General features: G+C 45.9%; 1 protein-coding gene across 1 annotated transcript in view; it reads right to left on the bottom strand.

Moving 5' to 3' along the window:
* Ice1 (interactor of little elongation complex ELL subunit 1) overlaps positions 1–23,990 on the bottom strand; it is a 48,240-nt gene that overhangs the window by 9,470 nt on the left and 14,780 nt on the right. Inside the window, exons 6-14 of the mRNA XM_013013880.1 lie at positions 22,266–22,342; positions 21,443–21,480; positions 18,876–18,958; positions 18,624–18,663; positions 18,483–18,539; positions 12,420–12,506; positions 8,598–8,998; positions 2,286–7,241; positions 658–826 (exon numbers count right to left, since the gene is read on the bottom strand). Of these exons, the coding sequence (XP_012869334.1) occupies positions 658–826; positions 2,286–7,241; positions 8,598–8,998; positions 12,420–12,506; positions 18,483–18,539; positions 18,624–18,663; positions 18,876–18,958; positions 21,443–21,480; positions 22,266–22,342 (5,908 nt within the window). The remainder of the gene's footprint in view (positions 1–657; positions 827–2,285; positions 7,242–8,597; positions 8,999–12,419; positions 12,507–18,482; positions 18,540–18,623; positions 18,664–18,875; positions 18,959–21,442; positions 21,481–22,265; positions 22,343–23,990) is intronic.

Below are 23,990 nucleotides of genomic sequence, written 5' to 3'. Positions count from 1 at the left end.
GTGGCACTGAAGGAGCAGCTCCTGATTCCATTCCTTACAAGAAACGGAAGACACAGTACTCCCCCCGACACCCTCCTTCTGTGTACCATGACTCCATCTCACAGCTGCTGCCATTACCACTGGCTAGCCATTGGAAGAGGAGTCCGGCATTATACTGCAACTAGGGGGGGGACTTTAAAATACACAGTAAGAAGCCGGGTGCCGGTGGCTCACGCCTGTAATCCTAGCTACTCAGGAGACTGAGATCTGAAATCACAGTTCAAAGCCAGCCCGGGCAGGAAAGTCCATGAGACTCTTATCTCCAATAAACAACTAGAAAACTGGAAGTGGTGCTGTGGCTCAAGTGGTAGAGCACTTGCCTTGAACTGAAGAGCTGAGGGATAGTGCCCAAGCCAAGTTCAAGCCCTAGGACTGACAACAAAATAAATAAAATACACAGTAAGGAAAGATACTGTATTTACAGAGAAGTAGAACTGAATGTGCTGACAACAAGTAATTTTAATTGTACTGAAAATCTGGTATAGCAAAGTTAGGTAGAATAGCAAAGCTGTCCTCTAGTAGACGTACAATACAACTCTACTTTAATAAAAGATAAACAATAAACGGAAGAAAACTACACATAAAAATGGACACAAAAATGTTTTAATCTAAACATACCTTCCTTAAGTAGGCTATAGCAAAACAAGCGAGCTCTTTCCAAGTCTCCAAGCTGCCGGCAAATGCCCACATACACCCTGCAGAGGGCATGGACATAACTGGGATCTATAGACTTCTTCTGAAGTTTTAGTTCTGAGAGAATGGAGCGAAGCAAGCGTTCTGCTAAATGCTGGATTGGAAGAAGGAAAAAGGCAAAGTACACTGTTATTTATGTCTAGTATCTCTAAAATTAGCTACGTATCACACAATTAGGTGTCTAAACTTGCACAGGACTAGAAGTACAACAGCAGCAAAGGAGCCACCAGCACTGGAGGCAATGAGCCATCCCAGGTCTGCCTGTTCCTTGTGGTGGATCATACAGCAGATGTCCAGGGCACACCCGGACTGCCTTATTGTCATCATTTCCAGGTTCTTTTTTTTTTTTTTTTTTGGGTCCGGTTGTGGGGCCTGAACTCTGGGCCTGGGCACTGTCCCTCAGCTCTTCAGCTCAAGGCTAGTGCTCTACCACTTGAGCCACAGCGCCACTTCCGGCTTTTTTCTTTTTGCTTATGTGGTGCTGAGGAATCGAACCCAGGGCCTCATGCATGCAAGGCAAGCGCTCTACCACTGAGCCACCTTCCCAGCCCCATTTCCAGGTTCTTGCAAAAAGAATCGGTGTGTTCATTAGGTCCAGTCTACTTCTATTCACATTCTTGCTTCCTAAAGTTGTTATACTGCTTACAACATAAGCCACTAGGTGATATGTTTAGTGATTAGGAGTATTAAATGATCATTTGACTTCATTCCATATCAAAAGAAAAACCCAAGCCAGGTGTCAGTGGCTCACACCTGCAATCCTAGCTACTGAGGGGGCTGACATCTGAAGATTCCAGTTCAAGTCCATGAGACTCTTATCTCCAATAAACTACTCAAAACAAGCCAGAAGTGGCAGTACAGCTCAAGTGGTAGAGCGCTAGCCTTGAGCACAAAGAGGCTCAGGGACAGAGGCCAGACCCTGAGTTCAAGCCCCAGGACTGGCAAAAAAGAAAGAAAGAAAACCCTTTCAAATATACAGTTTTCATGTTCTTCTTGCTTTCTGAACACAGCAGTCAAAAACAAACAAAACATATATACCACAAAGGTCCAGGGATGGGCACTAAGTGCTGGTGACCATCTTCAAAAGAAGATGCTACCTGCTCAGTAACTAGAACCTGAGTAAAGGCTTAGAAGGTCCAGTGAGCAGGGCATGCAGACCACCACAGCCCCTCCTCCTGTCCTCACACTCAGCTGAGAAGGTCCAGTGAGCAGGGCATGCAGACCACCACAGCCCCCTCCTCCTGTCCTCACACTCAGCTGAGAAGGTCCTGTGAGCAGGGCATGCAGACCACCACAGCCCCCTCCTCCTGTCCTCACACTCAGCACTGATAGATGTATTATGTGACAGCCATTTGAGCATTTTGAGCCTTTACACATGTGCCAGGATCAAACCATTTTAGGGCACAATACTTTTTCCCTGGTAAAAATTTAAGTTCACAGTCCTTCAGATCCCTGGGGTGACCTCAGGCTCATCTGCACAAGCTGCTGACACTGGACGGCTGCCTCTGAGGACGTGCAGTTATGAGCATGCGTGGGGAAAAACAGCCACATACCTTTTTCCTTGTGCTGAACTCAAAGACCACCTCTTTCTCCTGGTCTCTCATCACAGGCTTCTTGGAGATGTTTCCCACGTAGACATGGCTCCTAATGACAGGCAGCAGGTCGAAGGACGACTCAGCCACTTTCTTCAGTGCATGCAGGATGGCCTGATCATGGGACTCCACAGTTTCTCTGGGGCTCACAAGCAGCTGTGGAACGGGGCTGCTGGCCAGCACTGAGCTCCTTTCCCCTGCTGTGACCTCGGCCTGTCGGGGGTGTTCCGGGAGGTTCCCGTGGACCCCCTCCCCCACGTCCCCCTGGGGCTCCGGCTCTGGGGACTCGCTGTCCAGGCGCAGTCGTTTGGCACTCCTCGGTGCAGATGCTGACAATGTTCTTTTGCTACCTGGGGCCTGCTGAGGTCCCAAGTCTCTCGACCTACCTTGGCAACTGTCACCACCAGAGCTACTTCCTGTTTTGACAAAGGCCGTGGATGTGGACGTGATGGCTTTGAGCCCCAGGAGAGCGCTGACTCGGCCTGGCAAGGTCTTACCGTCGGCAGATGTCCCTCGAGACAGCTGCATGTTGCCTTTGAGGATGCTGAGGGTCCGGGCCCGGGCAGACAACTCGGGATACATGGTATCAAGGATTTTCACAGAATTCTCCTGCGGCACTGCCACCGCGGCCGGGCCTGGGGCACAGGGTGGGAGTCTTCCAGGCACCGGAAGGGCATGCTTGGGTGTGGCCGCACAGAACTGCAAAGGAGAGGACAGTATCCTCCCACCGGCTGCTGGAGACGGAGACGGAGAGGGCTCGGGTGGGGAAGAGCTCAGGGGCTCTTCTGGCCACGGAGACAGCAGAGGAGGCACTGGGATTTCACAGGCCGGGGAAATCTTACCAAGGGGAGAGGCTGGGGAGGAAGGACTGGGGAGGAGGGGCGAGGGCACGGGGGCAGCCCGTGGGGGCGTGGCTATCAGCGGGGCCAGAAGAGGCGGCAGTGGGGGCCCCACCTCCTGGCGAATCTTGCTCAGAGTGTCCACAGGGCCATCTGTGGACACAGAGGTATCAGCCTGTGCTAGAACGGGCTGAGTTTGACCTCTCTGACTTTTCATACCACTCTCTCCTGAAAGGGACTCAGGTATGTCGGTGTGAACTTCTCCCTTGCTCACTGAAGTCTTCACTGGCTTGTTGGATGGATCTTTGTTTGAAATTTTGGATCGCATCTTATTTTTGCCAGATGGCTCTAGTTTTGAGTTATAATACGTATGATCAGATGCCACGTTCTGAGCCTCAAAGGTCTGGTCGTATATTTGAGAACTAATCCATATACTAGGCTTAACAGGTCTATTACGCAAGCGACTTTTATCAAAATTGGCACTCTGGCTGTTGCCTGACACCTCCCCTTGGGCCGCTGTAAAGGCACTGCCACTTGGAGGTTCTTGAAACGGAGGGGCTGTGTGACCAGTCTCTGGGGAATTCTCTGTGGAAGCCATGGAGACAGAGGCAGCTTCCGCCTCCTCCTGAGCCTGAGGAGGGCCCACAGCGGGGGAGGCCGCCGTGCCGCCCGCCGCCCGCTCCACCTCTTTCTCGGGGCCTCCCGTCTGATCCTTCTCCACGTGTGTGTCCGTAACTTCGGAGGTCCCTGAAGACGTGTGGATATGAAACGTCTCTGACTCATAACCAGAGCTCTGCTCCATCCTGGACTGGGTCACAGAGACAGAGGCGGGGACTGGAGAGTCTGCAGGTGCAGCCAGGCCATCCTTCCCAGCATCCGCACTCCCAGCGGCGAGGTCAACGCTGAGCGCGCCCGAGCGGTCCTCAACATGCTCTTCAGTGACGAGCAGGAACTGCTCTGGAGAACGGGGTGTGGAGCCGCTGGCTCCCTCGGAGGGGCCACTCTCTTTCAAACCTTCAGTAGCTGGGCTATTCACACTCACGAGCGATAAATCACCACTGTCCACATCATCGCAGTCCTCACAGTTTGTCTGAAGTTCCTGCCCAATCTTGGTGAGAACCTCAGTCAGGGTCTCCAAAGAACACTGGACAAGCTGACTGGGACTTTTTAAGGAGCTGTCAACCTTTTCCGATTCAATCCACTCCTCAGAGGTGCCCGGTGTTTCTTCTTCACAAAGCTGCTCCTCACATTTCTCTCCTGAGACTCCACTTTGCTTTAGCTCTTTGCTCATCTCAGTTCCTTTGCTGGAACATTCCGAAACAGAGTCCCCTGAACTACAGTCTTGTAACTGACAACTCTCAAGAAACACAGCAACATCTGATGTAGAAAGTCTGTCTATGTCAGGAAAAGCACTGATGTTAAAGTCTTGCAGAGCCAAGGTCAGGTACCCCACATCCACCGCGGGCTGGTGGGCGGGGGCCGCGCCCTCCATTCCCCCCGCAGTGCTCTGGGCGTCACTGGCGATCTGCTGCCGTCCGCTGCCCTCCACAGCGTCGCCCTCAAGCTCTCCTTCACTGCAGCTGAAAGGCTCACTCCCGTCCGTGCTGCTCTCCTCTCCCCGCTCTGGAGTGCCCGGAAGGCTGCTGCTGGGGATGCCCCGCATCTCCTCAGCTGTCCTGAAAGGCACTCCGGAGAGCCCGGTGGCCGTGGGGAGGTGCAGCTGGGGGGAAGCTGGAGGTGCGGGATATGTCACTCTGGAAAGCTCACAACTCTGCCGCATGGTAGCAGAATCGTTTGCAACAGCCAAAGCATCGCCGCCTGGGCTGCCTGCATGCCCACAGGGGCTCTCTTCTGCAGGACGGTCCCCTGACCTGGTGGACTCAGTGGGAAGCAGTTCACCGCTCTCCACCCCAGAGTGGTCAGGATCTGGGGCAGGCAGAGCCTGTGAGGGCCGAGGTGCCCCACCCAGAGCCTCGCCTGGCCCCTCCTCGAGCCCTGAGGCTTCCTTGGAGGAGTCCTGGCTGTGGCAGAGGGGGTCGGGATCTGGGGCAGGCGGAGCCAGTGAGGGCTGCTGTGCCCCGCCTGGACCCTCCCTTGACCCCTCCTCACACCCTGCATCTTCCTTGGAGGAGTCCTGACTTTGGCAGAGGGGGTCAGGATCTGGGGCAGGTGGAGCCTGTGAGGGCTGCGGTGTCCCACCCAGAGCCTCGCCTGGCCCCTCCTCGAGCCCTGAGGCTTCCTTGGAGGAGTCCTGGCTTTGGCAGAGGGGGTCGGGATCTGGGGCAGGTGGAGCCTGTGAGGGCCGCGGTGCCTCGCCCAGAGCCTCGCCTGGCCCCTCCTCGAGCCCTGCGGCTTCCTTGGAGTCCTGGCTTTGGCAGGGGGCATCCTCAGATGAGAAAGACAATCTCCTACTTGTGGAACAATCAACATTTTCTGCTGGTACGGGACCACCTTGACAATCAAAATCCAGTTTGCTACAAGACACAGAAAGTTCTGGAGAAGTGCTCCTCTGGGCAGGCCCTTCTTGGATGTTTCCTGTTGTTTTGGCCGGATCCGCGACACACTCCGCAGCAGGCACATCATCAGCATGGTTATCACCCTCTTCTGGGGCTGAGGTCAACTCATTCTCACGGTGTCCCACATCCACACTGCCCCTCAGATCCTGCTCGGGACTTGCCCGTCCCATGGTGACCAACGCTGGGCTGAGCAGTAAAGAAGCAGGACTGGCATTTTCTCTTGGCAGCTCAAGTGTGGCTGAAGATGCCCCATTTTGTGAGGCTGTCGCGGCCTTCTCTAGCTGATGACCAGACTTTGGTTCACGTTCTGAGGTAGCACTTGGGCTTTCTTCACCGCCTCTCCTTACTGAATCATTGTGGTGCCACGAAGTGCTCTGATCACAACCACGGTCCCTCTCGCCCAAGCCAGACTCAGAACCTGTGGAAGGCAAAGCCGACTTAGGATCTCGGCTTTCACTCTGTCCACCATTTGTCATCTTCCTAAACACTGAATGAGAAAGTGAGATTCTGGTCGTGTCTTTTGCCATGTTTGCACCTGCTGTCTGCCTGCTCCTCGGATTTCTAAACGTCAGTGACTCTAGTCCTGGGCTCAAAGAACATAAGCGGCTCCCCGGGTTGCTTCCCTGCGGAGAGGGCTCTGGTGGCTCGGACTGCGCAAGTAACAGGTTTCGAGTTGGTAGTGTTTGTTCTGAATGAGGCAGTTGGGTGGGCATTGTTTTACTTAGCATATCTGCGATGTTAACATACTGTAGCTTCGAGGGCTGAGGGTGACTGAAATTAGACACTGACATGGAGGTCGAGGAAGACTTTGCGCCACCGTCCTGTCCCACTGGACCCAGCCCGTCGCCTGGGTCGTCATCCTCAGATTCCGATGATTCTGAAGTGGATTCTTGGTCATCTTCCCTTTCCTTTGCTGTTTCTCTAGGTGTCTTTGGAAAAGAGCCACAACCTGTGACACCACCTGATGTGGAAGGAAACTCATCAGCAAGTGTGTACCTGATAAACTCTGAGTGGGGTGATCCTATCTTTTTCGAAGACGAGGCTTTCTCATCAGAGCCAATGAGTTCATTCAGAGGCCTCTTGCCAAGGGACATGAAATACAAACCGGACTTCCCAGCCTCGGCCTCCCGGCCTCCTGACAGCCCGCCAGACAACTTTTCGGCCGGCAGGCTCCTGGAGGGGCCGGGAAGCACTTGCTCAGCTTGCACAGACCTTCTCCTCTCCCCGAGCCCCTCATCTGCCAGTCGACCTCTGCAACTCACGAAGTCTGGTGGCACCGTCCAGCGCGTTTCCTGAGCAAAAGCAGATGTGGCTGAAGCTTCTCCCAGGGGTGCTGCTAATGTCTTACACCCAACCGTTTTCACTTCATTTACTGTGAACTTATTTAGAACTTGGACAGTTTCTTTTGATTTGGGCTTCTCCTCCCAGGTACCATTTCCTTTATTTTTTCTGGCTAGGCCAAAACAAGCCTGTGAGTCAGCTGTGTCATCATCTTCAGCAGAATCTTCATGTGGGACAAACTCATTATCACTGGAATCTGTGTACTCTCCAAAGTAGGTTTCCTTAAAACATAAATTATGTGAATTACACACTTGTTCAACAACCAAACATGACAATCAGCATCAATTACATGTGTAATTACATGTGGAGAATTCTGTAAATCACCCAAGGAGTGCACCCTAGGCTCTGGGATCTTCCAACAGGCAATGTCTGGATCTCTAGTGTGATCCCACCCCACCCTCTCTGTAAAGAAGCCCAGAAATCCCGACACCCACCCACTCTCATTGTCCTCACATAATAAATGTCCTCCTCCTGAACCCTGTTCTACTGAGGACCGAAGGTGCGCCTGAAGATCACATGGAAAGGGTTACCTATCAACTGTTGTTCATCTGACCACTAACGTTCTCAAACTAAAAGTACACTATATACTAAATTCGACCTTGGCCATGGTCCTTCCTGCTTTCTGAGTATCCCTCTGGCTCTCCTCAGGCACCCTGCAAGGTGACTAAACAGAAACAATCAAATGAACATCTCACAGTCTATGCCTTTGGACTCATCTAGGATTTCCCACTGCGCTGAAGATAAAATGGAAACTCCTTATGAAGAGACCCAGGACCCTTCTAGGATGGCCTGCATGAATACTTCCCCAGTGCCTGATGGCCCCAGGTCTAATAGCTCCTGGAGAAATACTCATAACTCTTAAAGTGCAGTGAGGAGGCTCTCTCTTCCAGAAGCACCCTCTCCCCACCGGCCTCCTCCCCTGCAGCGCCTCCCAGTGCCATAGGGCTTGAATGCAGTGCCGCCATGATCCAGACCCTTCCTCCCCATCCTCTACACAACCATCCTGGCACTGTATTCTTTGTTGCCTCTCTGCCCCAGCCCCGTGCCTAGCTTGATGTCTAACAGATATATGAGCTATATCCCAAATTTATCTGACCCTTCAGCTAAAAGCTCTGCAAATCTGCTTCATCAAGACTGCTCCCCTGAGAAATACCTATCACAAATTTAAAAAAATATGAATTTGGATGAAAGTGAAGACTTCAGCTACTAGAGGCCACTGACACACAGGCTGTACCTGGGGCTTCTTCTAACACTGACCTCTATGTCTGCAAATCTGTGCTCACCTCGTTTGTTACCTATTACCACTGCTTGGCACTAGGGATAAAGCCAAGGACACAGTGTTCTTACAAAAAACCTGTAAGATAGTTGTGGTTAAGAACAAATAAAAATGCAAACACAAAACAAAAGACATACTATACGTGCTGACCAGTGCGCACTAGATGTTTTTTTAACTTCTTACACTGTGGTCTAGTAAGATTGGCTGAGATGAATAACTGCCTTGGTCCACTATATTCCCTCGGAGGACCACAGACGGAAGACAGACCCGTAATGAACTTAAATTCAGAGGACTGACTCACAGGTGCCAGCAAGGAAGGCAAGGGGCGCAGGTGGCTTGTGGAGGACGTCAGAGGAGGAGAGGGCACTGGAGACACAAGAGGAAGAGGAAATCTAAAGAAGTCAATTGCAGCTTGAAGATCTTCATCAAACAATGGAGCATGGGCAGAAGCGCCAGCCCTGTCCTCTTCATCAGGACTCCGCATTAACACCTCGTTAGGAGCACGGCCAGGACCAAGCCCAGCTCCAAAGGGCCTCTGCTTTGCCACACTTTCACAGGGAGCGAAGCTCTCTTCCACCTCCATGGACAGTTCTGCCTGGCACGTTTGCACACCCGAGGCCCTGGAAGGACTCCCTTGTGATGGAGACGGTGTGTCATCCTCCCTAGATGTTGTGAAGCTACTGTCGTCCTGGCCAAGTTTTTCTGGGGCAGGAGAACAGAGATACATAGATATCAAATATTCATCATATCAAGAAAACTTTTTTTTTAAAGAAGCATACTAACAATTCAAAGTGCTTGCAATATTTGGTCCTAATCAGCTGAAATGTTTTTTGAAAAGGCAATTGATCCGTTTCTAAACATTATCCCATAGCGTCACAGAAGTTGACTGATGACAAGGGCAGATGGGCTGACGAGACCAAATTCCTCACCACCCAGCGGGTAAGGGCCTTGCCAACTCATTCAGGCTCTACATGGAATTTTCCGTTCAACAGGAAAATGTGGCAGGGAATCCATTCTGTGCACACAAGCTGAGATACTACCTTCTCTCTCAATCACCCAGTATCTCGCCTGTCTGTGATCGTTTCTGCACAACACTGAGCCCATCACATGATAAGGCAACACAAATGTTACTAGAGAAGCTTTTTAGGAATCTGACTTTGGTAATGATTATCTGCAAAGATTTGTGGGTCCCAGCCAATCTTCATGAACCTCTGCTTACATTGTAAAGTGTTTTAAGAGTATTTTATAGAATATCAGAGCTCTCTGGAAACATGGGGTTATAAGGCTAATATTCATGGAATATTAAAAGAAGATTCAATTTAAGACAGAAAACATCTTGCAGTGCCAAACATGAGCACGCCACACAGAATGGAGTGTACCAAGGGGCATAGGATCTACCCTTAAGATGACCACCATCACCAACCAAACATGGAGAGAACTGAACTGTAAGGTACAGAATAATTATCTGAGCAACAACATTGATATACACAAATAGATAAAAGAACAAATAATGATTGGAGGACCAACAACATTTCCTTATGTAAGAATTCTAGTAGATAAATGAAGAAAAAAATGACACGTATAAAAATCACTACTGGACAAATACTCGAGCAGCAATTGTGGCAGTAAGATCCACTTAGGAATTCTTGATTTGGTGGTGGCAGTCTAATAATGCAGATCCACACTGCTGCAGCTCAGTGCCCTGAACACAGGGAGACACTCCCACTGAGGTCCGGCACGCCAAACCATCAGTTTTCTATAAAGTACACACTATGAGGTCAGAGACATGAACAGTGACAAAAGCAAACTGTCAGCCACTGAGCAGGAAATGAAAGCAAGATGATTCCAGGCTAGGACTGGACTCCCGAAGGGGAGAGGACTTGAGTGGGAAAACCTGTGCAAATCACAAGAGCTCTAGAGTTCAGTTCACAAGATTATACCAAATACTCCAGCTTTGATCTCTGGTAATGGAAAATCCGAGTTGAGATGGTAAAGGGATTCTCTACACTGATCTGTAACTCTTCTGATATGATCACAACATTTAGAAAAACATATGCATGTGTGTATGTGTGCGTGCGCACGCATGTGTGTGTATTTTTAGAAGCACTGGGGCTGAATTCAGGGCCTTGTTCTTACTGATTTGCTGTTCTGCTACATTCCCAGTCCTTGCTTTTCTGATTATTCTGTAGAAAGATTCTAGAAACTTCTCTACTATGCCAGCCACAAGCTGTGATTCTCTGGTTTTCAGCCTTCTGAGTAGTTATGATTACAAGTGATCCACCAGTGCATGGAGGAAAAAATAATATATTTTAAGATATAAGAAGACTCTAAACTTGCCATGTTTTTCCTTCTACCTTGGGAAAGATAACAGAATAGACATATCCTTAAAAGGGTGTTTTTAAATGAAAACATCAGATTATTAAAAGAAGAAACTCACTTCACTAACATATTAAAAGTGTAAAGTGTATCAAATATGATTACTTATTAGTACAGAAGGCTGAAAAGAATCCCTAGGCAGCCCCGGCCTAACTAGATATGTTTTAAACTGCAGAGACTAACTTAGGACTTGCAGCTTTCACCTGTCTGCTGTCAAGATTATTATTCAGAAAGCGAATTGAGAGAAATTGATTCAAAAGAGCCAGAAGGAGGGAGCCTCTGTACAGCAGCAAGTTCTGAATCCAGTAAAAAGAATCGACAACTTGCCCATTACCATTCTGGACAAAACTGTCTACAGAAACCTAGGAGGAGAGTCAGATGCACATTTGTATCACTTAGCTGTATTAATCAGAACTTAAGAAATAAAATAATAAAAACCTGATTACAATCACTTTAATCTTCCACAAGTCAGCTACTTTCTTCCCTTTTTTAGGAAGGGCTATTACTTATTTCCAAATCTGAAATCCTGAGTAGATTGAGAACATGGCAGAATGTCTCCAGGACATCTTTCTGCAAATAAAGAGTTGAGAGGAACTCATAAATGGTCAGAAATAAGCTTTCTAGTGGATCAATCTCATGAAATGATTTAAAAACACAGCGCACCCTTCCATCTTGTACATACACTTGCCAGACACACCTGGTCGTTGCCCAAATTTTCCGAATGTTCTTTGATGAAAGCTATTAAAAATTAAAAGTTAAATGTATCTTCTGGTAGTCAATCATAATCAAGGGAAGAAACTGTGTATAAACAAGAGCACTCATTCATTTATTTCAGTCTTTCATTGTTAAGATTCATGGAATATTAAAAAACCAAAAGCAGCCCGGCACTGGTGGCTCACTTCTGTAATTCTAGCTACTCAGGAGGCTGAGATCTGAGGATCACGGTTCAAAGCCAGCCCGGGCAGGAAAGTCTGTGAGATTCTTATCTCCAATAAAACCACTAGAAAACTGGAAGTGGCGCTGTGGCTCAAGCTGAGGGACAGCGCCCAGGCCCAGAGTTCAAGCCCCACGACCGACCAAAAAAAAAAAAAACCCAAAAGCACAGGGGGTAAGGGTAGTACTGGGGTTGAACTCACAGGGCTTGCTCCTACTAGGTCAGTGGTCTACTTCTTGAGCCATGTTTCAACCCTTTTACTGGTTAGTTTTGAAACAAGGTCTCACTTTCTGTCCAGGCTGTGTAGACCACAATCCTCCCATTAACATGAACACTTTCTGCCATGGCTACCATTCCAATTATGCGTTCCCATGTTCAACTGTATTTTGCTTCCATTACCTCCCTTTTTTTTTTTTTAAATTAAGTACTGGAGTTTACACTCAGGGCCTCAAGTTTGCTAGGCAGGCATTCTACCACTTGATCACTTCTGTTGTTAGTCTTACTTTATGGATTAATTTTTAGGTGAACAACTGTTTGCTGGACTGCGATCCTATTTGTGCTTCCTCATGGAGGTGGGATAATAGGTGTTGGCCACTGGTTGAGACAGAGTCTCACAGTCTTTTGAGCCAGGACTAGCCCCAGACTGTGATCCCTCAATCCCTGCCTCCGGTACCTAGCCTTTTCTCTTGAAATACCCGTCTTGCGATTTTTCTCCCCCTGGCTGTGCTGGCACCACTACCTTCTCAATGTCCCCCATGGCTGGGACTCCAGGACTGAACCTTTGCACCTGGCTTGTGAACTTGCCCAGCTCACCTGGAGTGTGCCTGCCGACGTCACTGGGGAGCCTGTGTGCTGTGTTCACGCACAGCCAGAGTTCCTTCAGGAGCAGTTTTACTTTTCCTGTGAAAGAGCAACGTATTAACATCATGCCAACTGGCTGAACTCATCTGGGTCCAAATACATTCCTGTGAAACAGCATTAATAGGGACTCACCAGGCTCAGTCATTGTGCACAAGTGGCTTATAATTGATAGAAACATCTACAATGCTTTTGTTTAAAAAAATCACTAAATATTGGTTTTCTTATATCTTAGAGGAGGTGGGTAGGCATAAGACTTGATCCAATCTACTTGTTGAAGATTCTGCATTGCACAAATAAATTCTTAGCCCATGCATTTCCTGCAGAGAGCTCTGAGACAGACAGGGACAGAGACAAGTCCGTGGTACAGCAATGTAAGAGTCTGGGGCTGCAGATATGCCACAAGAATGGCAGAGAAGTGTCCCATGGATGGAAAGGCTACAGATCCCTGCCATGCCGTAAGTAAACGGGTTGGGAAGGGGGGTCTGGGACTGTCGTAGCGACCCATGGATTCTGGGGAGCATGGGCCAGAATATGTGTATGTAGGAGCAGGTGCATAAGTATAGACACACACATACACACGTGCGAAAACAAACAGAAGCACATGCTTTCATACATAAAACCTTTCAAATCTGTATCCATCTTCAAAGGTATCTATTTTCCTAAAATAGGAAGAACCACGATTCAAGCTGAAAGGTCAAGAGAAGTACAACACGATTGTTCTAATGAAATTCTAAGCTTGTAAGTTTAAGATTTTAAAGCTTTTAAATTTAGTTAGTACACAAATTCCAAACATACCTTCAAAACCAGAAAATATTCATAAAAATATACATAACAACAGCTTATGGTAAAGTACGCATAGAAAAGCAACCAAACTAATTAAAATTCAACTAAAAATAAATTAAGTATTAGGTAATTTCAGACCATGTCAAGGTTTCAAGTTCCTTCAACTTAAGTTTCTAAATTTGAACATTTGTTGAAAGCAGCAAAAGTTTTCAGCCAGTTCAGAGACGAAAAGACTAATCTCTTACACCAAAATAATTATTCCCAGGAATCAATTACAGGTTTTAAGATAGTCTTACTTAAAATGGCAAACTAAGTCGCTCCAAAAGTGAAGTCCACAGAAAGGGGATGGGAAACACGGGGACACGGTTACTGAATGAGTCTAAGCAGCCTCTGCTGTTGCGCAGTCCACCTGGCATTTCTGTGTGTGAGGTTCCAAGATTTTGAGTTCCAAAATTCCATGATTGAGCAGCTTATCTACATTGTGATTTAACCTACCCAAAGCTTCCAAACACTGTAATCCCTTTTGCTTAAATGACCTGACCAGGATCCCTGCTTATTACGTATACCCAAAGCAGCAAACAGGGAACCTTAAAAAAAAAGAAAAAAAGTTACTTTTCCATTCTCATGGAGACTAATAACCAGCCTTATGCCTTCTAAAAGACCACCCACTCGTTACATCTAGTCTGACGCCCCCACACCAAGCTATCCATCCCCGACACAGCAAACAAACAAAAAAAAAAAACCTGAATGGGTTCAGTACTTGGTTGTGAAGGTAAAACCTCAGTCAACCACTATCATACAACTTTTAACTTCTTTTAAAGCTTCCACTATCAACATTTAAGGCACTTATGATTACTTCAGGGCCTTTCCTCTCCACTGCACTATCAACTTCCATATCACTAACACATTTGTTTAGTGATGAAAGATGTATAACTATGGTATGAAAGCAGGAGGCCCAGCTGAGTTTTTTCCTCATTATTCTGAACCTCTATTCTCCTGATAAATCTTCACTGTTTGCCCTTCTATTGGGATTTCCAGTGAGACTATCTCATCACAGCTATATTCAGGCAAGAGGGGCATGTAATACTGTGAGGAAATGTAATACTGTGTTCAGGTCTTCCTTTTGCATCTTCAGCACATTTTGGCTTTCCTCCTAGGGGCACTGCAAGCTGTCTGGGCCTTCTCCTAGAAACTTAATGTTCCAATAACCACTGGAGAATGGTCATGTCTGAAACGGCATGCGGTACACAGGCATGCACACAGGAAACACATGTGCTGTGGCACATCTGATGCTGTTTCCAGCGGAGTCTTTTGGGTGGAGTGAATAATGGGGACTTGGCCTCTGACTTGGTATTTGCAGTGCCTAAGCATGCATTTCTGCATAAAGGATGGCAGTAACTAAACTGTCCCTGCCTTGTTTCTGAGAGCAAGCCCTCATCATTCTCAAGGTTACACTCTTTCATCTCATCACATCATTATTTCTTAGTTAGAAACAGGTGTTGAACTGAGACAAACAATACTCTTTGAATCAGTTCTCTCATGTTCCTGAGAGTAATCACAATTTGTATTTTAAATGCAATTTAATCACTTTATATTTTAAATAGTTCATGCTTAGGTGTTGTAACAGAGGGGTCTGAAAAAGGTAGCTGCACATTACTCTCATTTTCTGTAACATGACTTAGAACTTCTGCAGCTGTACCAGAGTGGCCCTCATTTGGTTTTGCTGCAGTGTTGGGAGCCTAAGGAAACAGAATGAACACATTCCAAGTTTTCTTCTTAAGTTCTAAACCAGTAAACGAATACTGAAGAAAGGCTTCAGAACAAGCCCCCGTAAATCACATGATCTATTACAGCATCAGAACTTTATTCTTATAAAATCTTCTTCTGAGTTATTTTCTGTTCAAAATCCAACAATTATTCCGAGTCTATGTGAGTATGTTCTAGACTAACAGCCTGTGTCATCTGAAGGTGGCGTTCGTAGGATGGCTGGCGTGGGCATCTCTGGGAGTGCTCTGGGGCCGCCAGGCTGGCACCACGGCTCAGCATTGCTGCCAGAGGACTGGGAAGATGCTGCGCAGTCTCACAGCTTTGCTTTCCTACCTCCCTCACTTAGGGAAGTAGAGAGGAGGGTTTTATTATTACCTCATCATATTTGAGATTTTTGTTGTACATTAGGCAAAAATTATAAGCATTTGAAAACATCTTAAAGATTTCATTCCTAAACACGTCCCAGGCAACTGTGGATCCAGTTCTAGCTCTTATTTCTTCCCCATTTCTAAAAACACCGCCATTCTTTGTGAAGAGATAAATGGTCCATTTTCACCCTCGGATGATCAAGAGGTTTTGTTTGGCATGGTTTAATGTGCTTCCTTCATGAATTGTAACTTTCAACCTCAACATTCTCTTTGAGATGACCTGTACTCTCTTCACCAACGAATGCTCCTCTGCGATCAGAGGACATCATCCTCTAAACCCAGAGCACAAATTTGGGAGGGACACAGATTGGGATGAGGAGAGAGAACGATACCCACCAAATTAATGTTGTAATCAATGGGATGACAGATACCAAAACCAAGTTGCCCTCACATTTTCCATATACCTTTCCATGTAAATATGTGTCTGGGCTTGAAAATCACTAAGAGTGTTATGTGCCTTCTTGTTCTCACTTTACCACTGCTGGAATATCCTGACCTACTCTTCCCCAGTCCTGCTGCTTCACTTGGCTTTAGGTCATGTCACAGGTAAGTACAGAAGAAAAAAAAAAACTTCTGTGACATACTCTCACCTTTTAACCAGTCATCTGGGAACTGCTGCTGTGCTGCCCTGCCCACACCTGCCCCGACCAGGAAGTGCTAGTGTGCTGCCCACCCACACCTGCCCCGACCAGGAAGTGCTGCTGTGCTGCCCTGCCCACACCTGCCCCGACCAGGAAGTGCTGCTGTGCTGCCCTGCCCACACTGCCCCCTGACCCGGAAGTGCTGCTGTGCTGCCCTGCCCACACCTGCCCCGACCAGGAAGTGCTGCTGTGCTGCCCTGCCCACACCTGCCCCGACCAGGAAGTGCTGCTGTGCTGCCCTGCCCACACTGCCCCCTGACCCGGAAGTGCTGCTGTGCTGCCCTGCCCACATCTGCCCTGACCAGGAAGTGTTGCTGTGCTGCCCTGAACACATCTGCCCCCTGACCCGGAAGTGCTACTGTCCTGCCCTACATACCTGCCCCAAACTGGAAGTGCTGGTGTGCTACCCTGCCCACATTTGCCCCTGACCTGGAAGTGCTGGTGTGCTACCCTGCCCACATTTGCCCCTGACCTGGAAGTGCTGGTGTGCTACCCTGCCCACACCTGCCCCTGACCTGGAAGTGCTGGTGTGCTACCCTGCCCACACCTGCCCCTGACCTGGAAGTGCTGGTGTGCTGCCCTGCCCACACCTGCCCCTGACCTGGAAGTGCTGGTGTGCTACCCTGCCCACACCTGCCCCTGACCTGGAAGTGCTGGTGTGCTGCCCTGCCCACACCTGCCCCTGACCTGGAAGTGCTGTTGTGCTGCCCTGCCCACACCTGCCCCTGACCTGGAAGTGCTGGTGTGCTGCCCTGCATACACCAGCTATCTGACCTGGGACCTTGCTTGGTGAGGGGTGCCACTTCTTTTGCAGTTGTTACTACCTGATTTCTATCTTCCTCATTAATTTCCTCTACTGATGGCTCGCTTTGAACTATCCAGGAAAGCTGTTTACTTATTTGAAAGTTTCTCTATAGGTAGGCTGAGCTTGTATAATGATTTCCCTGCCTGAGTCTTCCCAGTGCTGGGATTATAGGTGGTCACTACCTTGTCATCTGGAGAGCGATTTGTTATTTGGGTCATTTTTCTTGGGATTTGAAAGGAAAGTCAACTCAATACTCTTCAGTGCCAAATTTGCTCATTTCTTTCAAAGTCAAGCAGTAACAGGAAAAAGCATTAAGGATACAGTTTAGAGTTGAGAATTAAATGTGTCAAGGTCTAGAGCTGACTTCATGTATTTATTTTCTTGAAAAAAATCAAATATACAAGACAATATTCATGCCATCATCATTCATTTCACTTGAGACAACACGTTCATTGAAAACAAGAAAGGCAGAATATAAGGATAAAGAATAGCTACCTGGGGGAGGTAGAGGACCCTGCTTTAAACAATGAGACCTAAAGCAATTCTGCTGCTCTTGTGAGAAAAGTTAAGCTAACCGTGGACTGCTATCTGGAAAGTGAAGTACTACAAGGGGTCCTCTTCCTCTGGGGACCGCAGATTGTCAGCCTCCCTTCCTACAGACACTAAAAAGATGGCTGTGGTACGACCATCAGTGTCAGTGGCACCAACAATACCAGTGCCTCACCTCGAGGAGTGTGAACTAGCGAAAGTCCTAATCCAAGAAAAACACAGGCTTATTTTAATCTCAATTAAGAAAAACTATCTATCTAAATTCAAGGAGGAGAAAAAAGGGCAACTAACTTCTCAAGATATACTACATACTTGGACCAAAAAACACTTAAGAGTTTTAATCGTATATGCTAGAAAAAAAGCACTGTCTTAGCTAGGTGAAAATATCATCATTTGCTAGTGAAGCATTTCAATTTTGTGTCCCTAAAAGAAATTCAAGTTCATAATTACCATTTCTAAAGTGGAAAGCAAAAAAAGCAAAAGGCCAAGGGTCAAACAAGCACCAGATGAAGGCCAGTTTCCCACTGTCATCCGTAAGGATCTCCACGTACCATCGCTGTCACTGTCGTTCAATCACAGGAGAGTACTTACTTCCCTGGCTCCAAGATTTCTAGTTTATTTTTCTCAGACCTCCCTAGAACTTTTAAAATACACTGCAGGCCTTTGATTCTAGTTTTCCTGACTTTTAACATTGCTTATAAATTAGGCATTGAGGAAATTTGATTTAAATTAGTGTAATAAAATGTATCCTACATAGACAATCAATTCTTATTGAAAGGTCTGAAAATTATCTCTACTTTTCCTTTCCCAAACAAACTACATTCTTTTGTGAACTCTTCAGTTCACTGTAATAATAATACAGTGAATTTATATGTTTGTGTGTGTATATAAAACGCACATGAAATTAGCACACAAAAACATATACAACTTCATCTAACATGAAAGATCTATCAAGCTCTGGCATTTTCACAGTCATGCGAAAGAGCAACACACAGACTCCAAAACCACTAAACGTAGCAAATAAAAGTTCAAATATACTCACTCTTATCTATGCTTCCATATGAATCACTTGAAATTTGTGTTCCAATATGTCTCAACCCTAAAAACATGTGGAGGAAAAATAGTTTAAAAAACACTGCAGAATGAAACAGAAATGTTTAGTGAGCTTTGAAGGAATACTTACCCTTTTCATTTTTCTGTTTAGAAAACTCATCAAGCCTTTCCTGTGGGAGAAGGAGGAAACAGAGGCTGAATGTTTAATTCTGGACAACTGAGTGCAGACATGGGCCCAAACACAAGCCAGGTGCACCTTAGCAGGTCGCCGGGACTACGGCAACGCAGCAGCAGCCGCCTGGCTCTGGCATTCACAACACAGAGCAACTCCAGGAGGACAGAGGACAGGAATTTCACTGGTGGGTGCTGGTTTATGTAATACCTGGGTCTTCTTAAATTCCTTCTCCAGTATCTTCTTTTCAATTCTTAGTTGCTTGAAGTCTTGAGTTTGCTTGACAGCAGCCTCTGTATTTAAAAAGTGCAATAGGCAACAGGAAAATAACGTGGTAACTTTACTACAGGGTTAATGGACTACTCAAAATCTATTCTACAAATTTCTCTCATCCTCCCCCCTCCCCCACCCTGGCTCAGTTCTGGGGCCTGAACCCAGGGCCTTGAACTTGCAAGACAGGCACTCTACCACTTGAGGCAAGCCTCCTGCCCCTTTTAGAAACTCTTGGCTATTTCTGAGATAAGGTCTCTTTATGCCTAGGCAACCTGGGTGCATTCTTCCTTCCTGTCCTTCCCTGTATTGCTAGGGACTGCAAGCATTTCACTAAAGTTAAATGTAGGAAAGCCTTTTGTTTTACATAAAACTTGTATTAATTATGATAGAGGGAGACCATATTTTTTTCCCCAAACCAACCTAAGCAATTTCAATCCCTCCCACTCAGGAGAAACCACATTTAAGGGGAAGATGGTGTTTGATCTCTGGGTTTTCTGAATTCAATAACCAGCAATAATCTCAGATGTTAGAATAGCAATTGGGTCCCAGGATTGGTTAGTTAGAACCAATCACACTAACTGGTAATCAGGAGACAACCTTCTTAATGCTACTGTAGCTATTGCTACCTATTCCTGGAATTCCCTGCCTCATGCTTTGATTAGAGATGGACTCATTAAGTACTTTTATTGTCTGGATCATTAGCAAACTGTGTATTCCAATTGTGGTCCCCAAGTGCCAGAGTGTGCACACTTCCAAGAATCTGATCTGTGCCAACTTCACATAGGGGTCTGTTCAGATACAAAGCTGGGGAAAAGGAGACCCCAGTGCTGCAGTAACTCACTCCTCTAATGTGCAAGTATTTGTTGGACAACAATTATTAGGCCATATCATCTTCTGGGAAAAAATATGTTATGTGAAAAACAAAGGCTACATTTTGCTTCATAGAACAGCTCTTCTCCAAGGTGCACAGGCATTACGGGTCTCTAACAGTATTTCCTTAAAAACAAACCTGCACATACAAGCAGAAGGCAAGACCTAGAGCACTGGAATGTTGTTCTTTATGTCTTCTGTCCATGTCTGTGCAAGGATGATGTTGGAACATTTCTAGAGTTGCAGTCTAACATATAGCTGACTCTAGATAAATGAGTGGCTGGGAATGCTTTCAGGAATGACCCCTCTGTAGAGCCTACCCCAACCACCCTGAAGCCCATGCTCCACACTACAGACGCCATGTCTGGAGCTGGGCACAATTAACGGGAGGCAGATGAGGTAACTGCTGAGGTCCACAGGAATTAAAGGAAGACGCGTGCACAGTGGGAATGCCAACCCCACCTCCTGCTACTGGATGTTCTGTCCAGGTGCAACCACACCGTGACTAATGGCAAATAAAAAGCAAACAAAACAACTTTGAGTCTGTGAACTGAGGATGAGGTAGATTTCTGGGGTCCTTCTACACTCTGCCTACTTGTTGAGGCTAGAAGCCCCTAGCAAAAGGTTGTGAAAGGGGAGAAGATGGGATGTCAGACAACTCCCAATAAAAAACAATCATAAAAAGTTCTCTACGATGTCTTTGACACTAAAAGTAGTCATTTTTTATACTAAAAATAATACTCTTTCAAGTATCATTTACTAAGAAAATATGAAGTTCTCAATATGATTCAATCCAAGTTAAACCATTTTCAATAATTCCTGCTTTTCCCCTCTGTGGTACTCACACTCACCAGGCAAGAACACTACTGCTCAGATCCTTTTTCACACTAATTATTTCATTATCTGTGTGTGCGTGCACACATGCGTGCTGGTACTCAGGGCTCTGGTTCTCACTCAGCTTTCTGCTAACAGCTGAAGTTCTACCACAGGAGCCACCGCTCCATCTCCAGTTTTGTGCTAGTTAACTGGATAGCAGAGTCTCATGGATTTTCCTGCTGAGACCAGCTCCGAACCATGATCCTCAGCTCTCAGCCTCCTGTGTAGTTAAGATAACAGGCACAAAACACTAGTGTCCAGCTTGCCCCAGTTCTATTTGAACCACGGTCTCAGTTCCGGCCCAGGCGTGCTCCTGAACTATATCTCCTTGTTTTTTCATTCCCCACAACAGCTGAGATAACAGGAATGTATCACTCTATCTTTTGATAAGATAGTCTCACAGTTATGCCCAGGCTGGCCTAGAACCCTGATCTCAACCTCCCAAGCAGAGTCACAGGCACGAGCCCCTGGTACTCAGATAATTACTGCTTTTTTAATAGCATAAGAACTGTCTGTTACTCTTCTGAGAACAATAACTTTTCTGAGACTATCTTCCTCCATCTCCATGTACTGATCTGACAACAGAGAGCAGGGGAATGTACATACCTGCTTCCTCACAGATTCTTGGACACAGTTGTGCAGGTCTGTATCATCAAAATCCACAAACTCAACCCTTTGGGCAAGCTCTACAACCTTTGTCACCAAGGATTTGTATGGCCAAGGGTTTTCATTTACCCAGTAGGAATAGTGCTACTTACCTTCCAGCTTCTTCACTTTAGCTTCTAGCTTCTTCTTCCTAGTGATCAAATGTTATAAGTTAAATGGCAAACAAAGCATAACAAAAACATGTACTATAATTCTTAATTCTAATTAGGAAGATTTGTATAACAAAATTTTAGTCACAAATAGCATCACATGTGACTGCCTAGCATTGCCCTCAAGTCTTTGGAGAGTAGAATAAGCCAAGCCAGAATGCTGTACAACACTGTGCCACTTTGAGGGCACAGTTTCTAAAATGGCTTTAAAACATTCCTTTAGCATATGAAATGTGCACTATATGGACCTACCCCAGGCTTTGCCAGAAACACATCTGTGATAGCCCCACAAGCTCGGTCATCTGTTCAAGATGGACTTCTGAGCTCAGGGAAGTCAGGTAACTCACTAAGAAAGAACTGCATTACTGTCCCATTACCTCATAGTAAACTGTGTGTGTACAGCTTGAGGTCTGCCACATAAATAATGTGGACATGATATCAAATCTCAAAACAACAAGAAGATGCTCTCCATAGCCCTTTCATTCCTGGTAACAAAGTTAACCATTCCACAGATGAAATCCTGTAACAGATGACATCTGTTATATAGTAGCACAAAGGAAGGGCCCAAGAACTGTGTTTTACATTCTTTAACATAGGTCTGACTCATGTCCTTAGGTGGAAATTAAAGGTGTAAGATTAGTTTAAGGTCACACAGTTCATTATGGTCAACAGAACTAAAGACAGAGAAAAGAAGAAATACTATTGGTTATAGGTTATCTTGTTTCAAAAATGAAACTAGTTATATAGTAATTTAAAAATGACTTACTGGGCATCGCTTTTTAAGCATTCTTCTTTCACACGAGCATATTCCTGGTGAGAAGCCTGATATAACTTTAGAGAGCTCTAAAAAAAAAATATTGTCCAAGTTAAAGTCACTGACCTTGATAAGCTGTTTTATTAGTACAAAATTAACTAAAGAAATATCTATTTGGCAAGAAACCAAAGTACAACTTACTGAACATTTTCATGAATGTAACCAGATTTGTGACAGATGGATCTAACATAATGTATAATATAACCAAACACAGCTATAAAACTTAAAACAATATACTATTTTAAGTCAATTTGAAATTGTCATTATAATTGGTATGCCACCACCAATTAAAATTCAATATAACCTGAAGAAAGAGCATAGAATTAGTGGTCAGAACTAACACTATGGAACTGGAAAATCATTAAGTGCAACAGAAGCTGGGTAAAATGTGTGGGGTCCACAGCTCGATGGGCCCACAGGCTGGGAAAGCCCCTGTTGGTGAGCCTCGGAGGACAGCCGAGGTTATTCATAGCACGCACTGGACTACTATCTAACCTCAACAATTTATCACCCACATGAGGTGTATGACATTTTGACAGGATGACTTATACTTTCAAAGACGCTCTCACTGAGAGCCTAATTAGGGTTTATCATTGAATCACTGAAGTCTTTCTCAACGTTCACATTTCCTCTCTAATATTGCTAAAGAGCTTATATGAAGGATGGATAGAACTGAAAGTCATGATCATTTCAGTTCAACTTTTACTGCATAATTCAACAAACCAAGTCTGTCTATAATCCTACCCCTATGATTTCACAGTTATCTAGGAAAGCAATGAACTCCCTTCGAAGAGTTCTATAAAACAGAGGTGGAGAATCGTTCTTCTGCTAAGGACTTTTGGATATTTACATCGTTCTTGGCCATATAAAGCTGCCAATATAGGCAGACGATCACAGCAGAAAACTTGTCTGTCCTATCAGTTATCAAGTGATTGTGCACACTTTTCACAGGCCGTGGGACAAACGTTCCCAACCTGGACACAGAAGAAAGTCAGTCAAAACTGATACAGAAAAAGCAACTGCACAGCACGTTAATCTCTTTTCCAGGCACTAAATACTGGAAAGAAAAATAACCTTATTTATTACAGAATAAATTTATCAGCCGGGCGCTGGTGGCTCACGCCTGTAATCCTAGCTACTCAGGAGGCTGAGATCTGAGGATCGTGGTTCAAAGCCAGCCCGGGCAGGAAAGACGGTGAGACTCCTATCTCCAATAAACCACCAGAAAACCGGAAGTGGCGCTGTAGCTCAAGTGGTAGAGCACTAGCCTTGAGCTGAAGAGCTGAGGGACAGCGCCCAGGCCCAGAGCTCAAGCCCCATGACCGACAAAAAAAAAACAGAATAAATTTATCAAAATTTTATAGGCAAAGTAGTGTCTTCACCCAATACCACCTATCAAAAAAAAAATCAATGAAAGGACATGACATGAACTTAACTTGAGCACTTACCTATAATAGCAAGGGATATGTTATTTAAGGACTCGTATTTTTGTGCTTTTCATGGACAATGAGAAACTATAAAGGATCAATAAACCAATTGTTTAAAACATTGGTTCATGAATGAGGACAGTAGTTCCTCAAAGGACATTTGTATTTAGGTTAGAGCAAAGACTCTGATGTTTCACTACCAGACCAGAATTACTGAAGGAATCAAACACATTCTATCTACTCTGTCAAA

Source organism: Dipodomys ordii, unplaced genomic scaffold (assembly GCF_000151885.1).
Source record: "Dipodomys ordii isolate 6190 unplaced genomic scaffold, Dord_2.0 Scaffold21, whole genome shotgun sequence".
Lineage (NCBI taxonomy): Eukaryota > Metazoa > Chordata > Mammalia > Rodentia > Heteromyidae > Dipodomys > Dipodomys ordii.
This window is presented reverse-complemented; position numbering and strand designations above follow the sequence as displayed.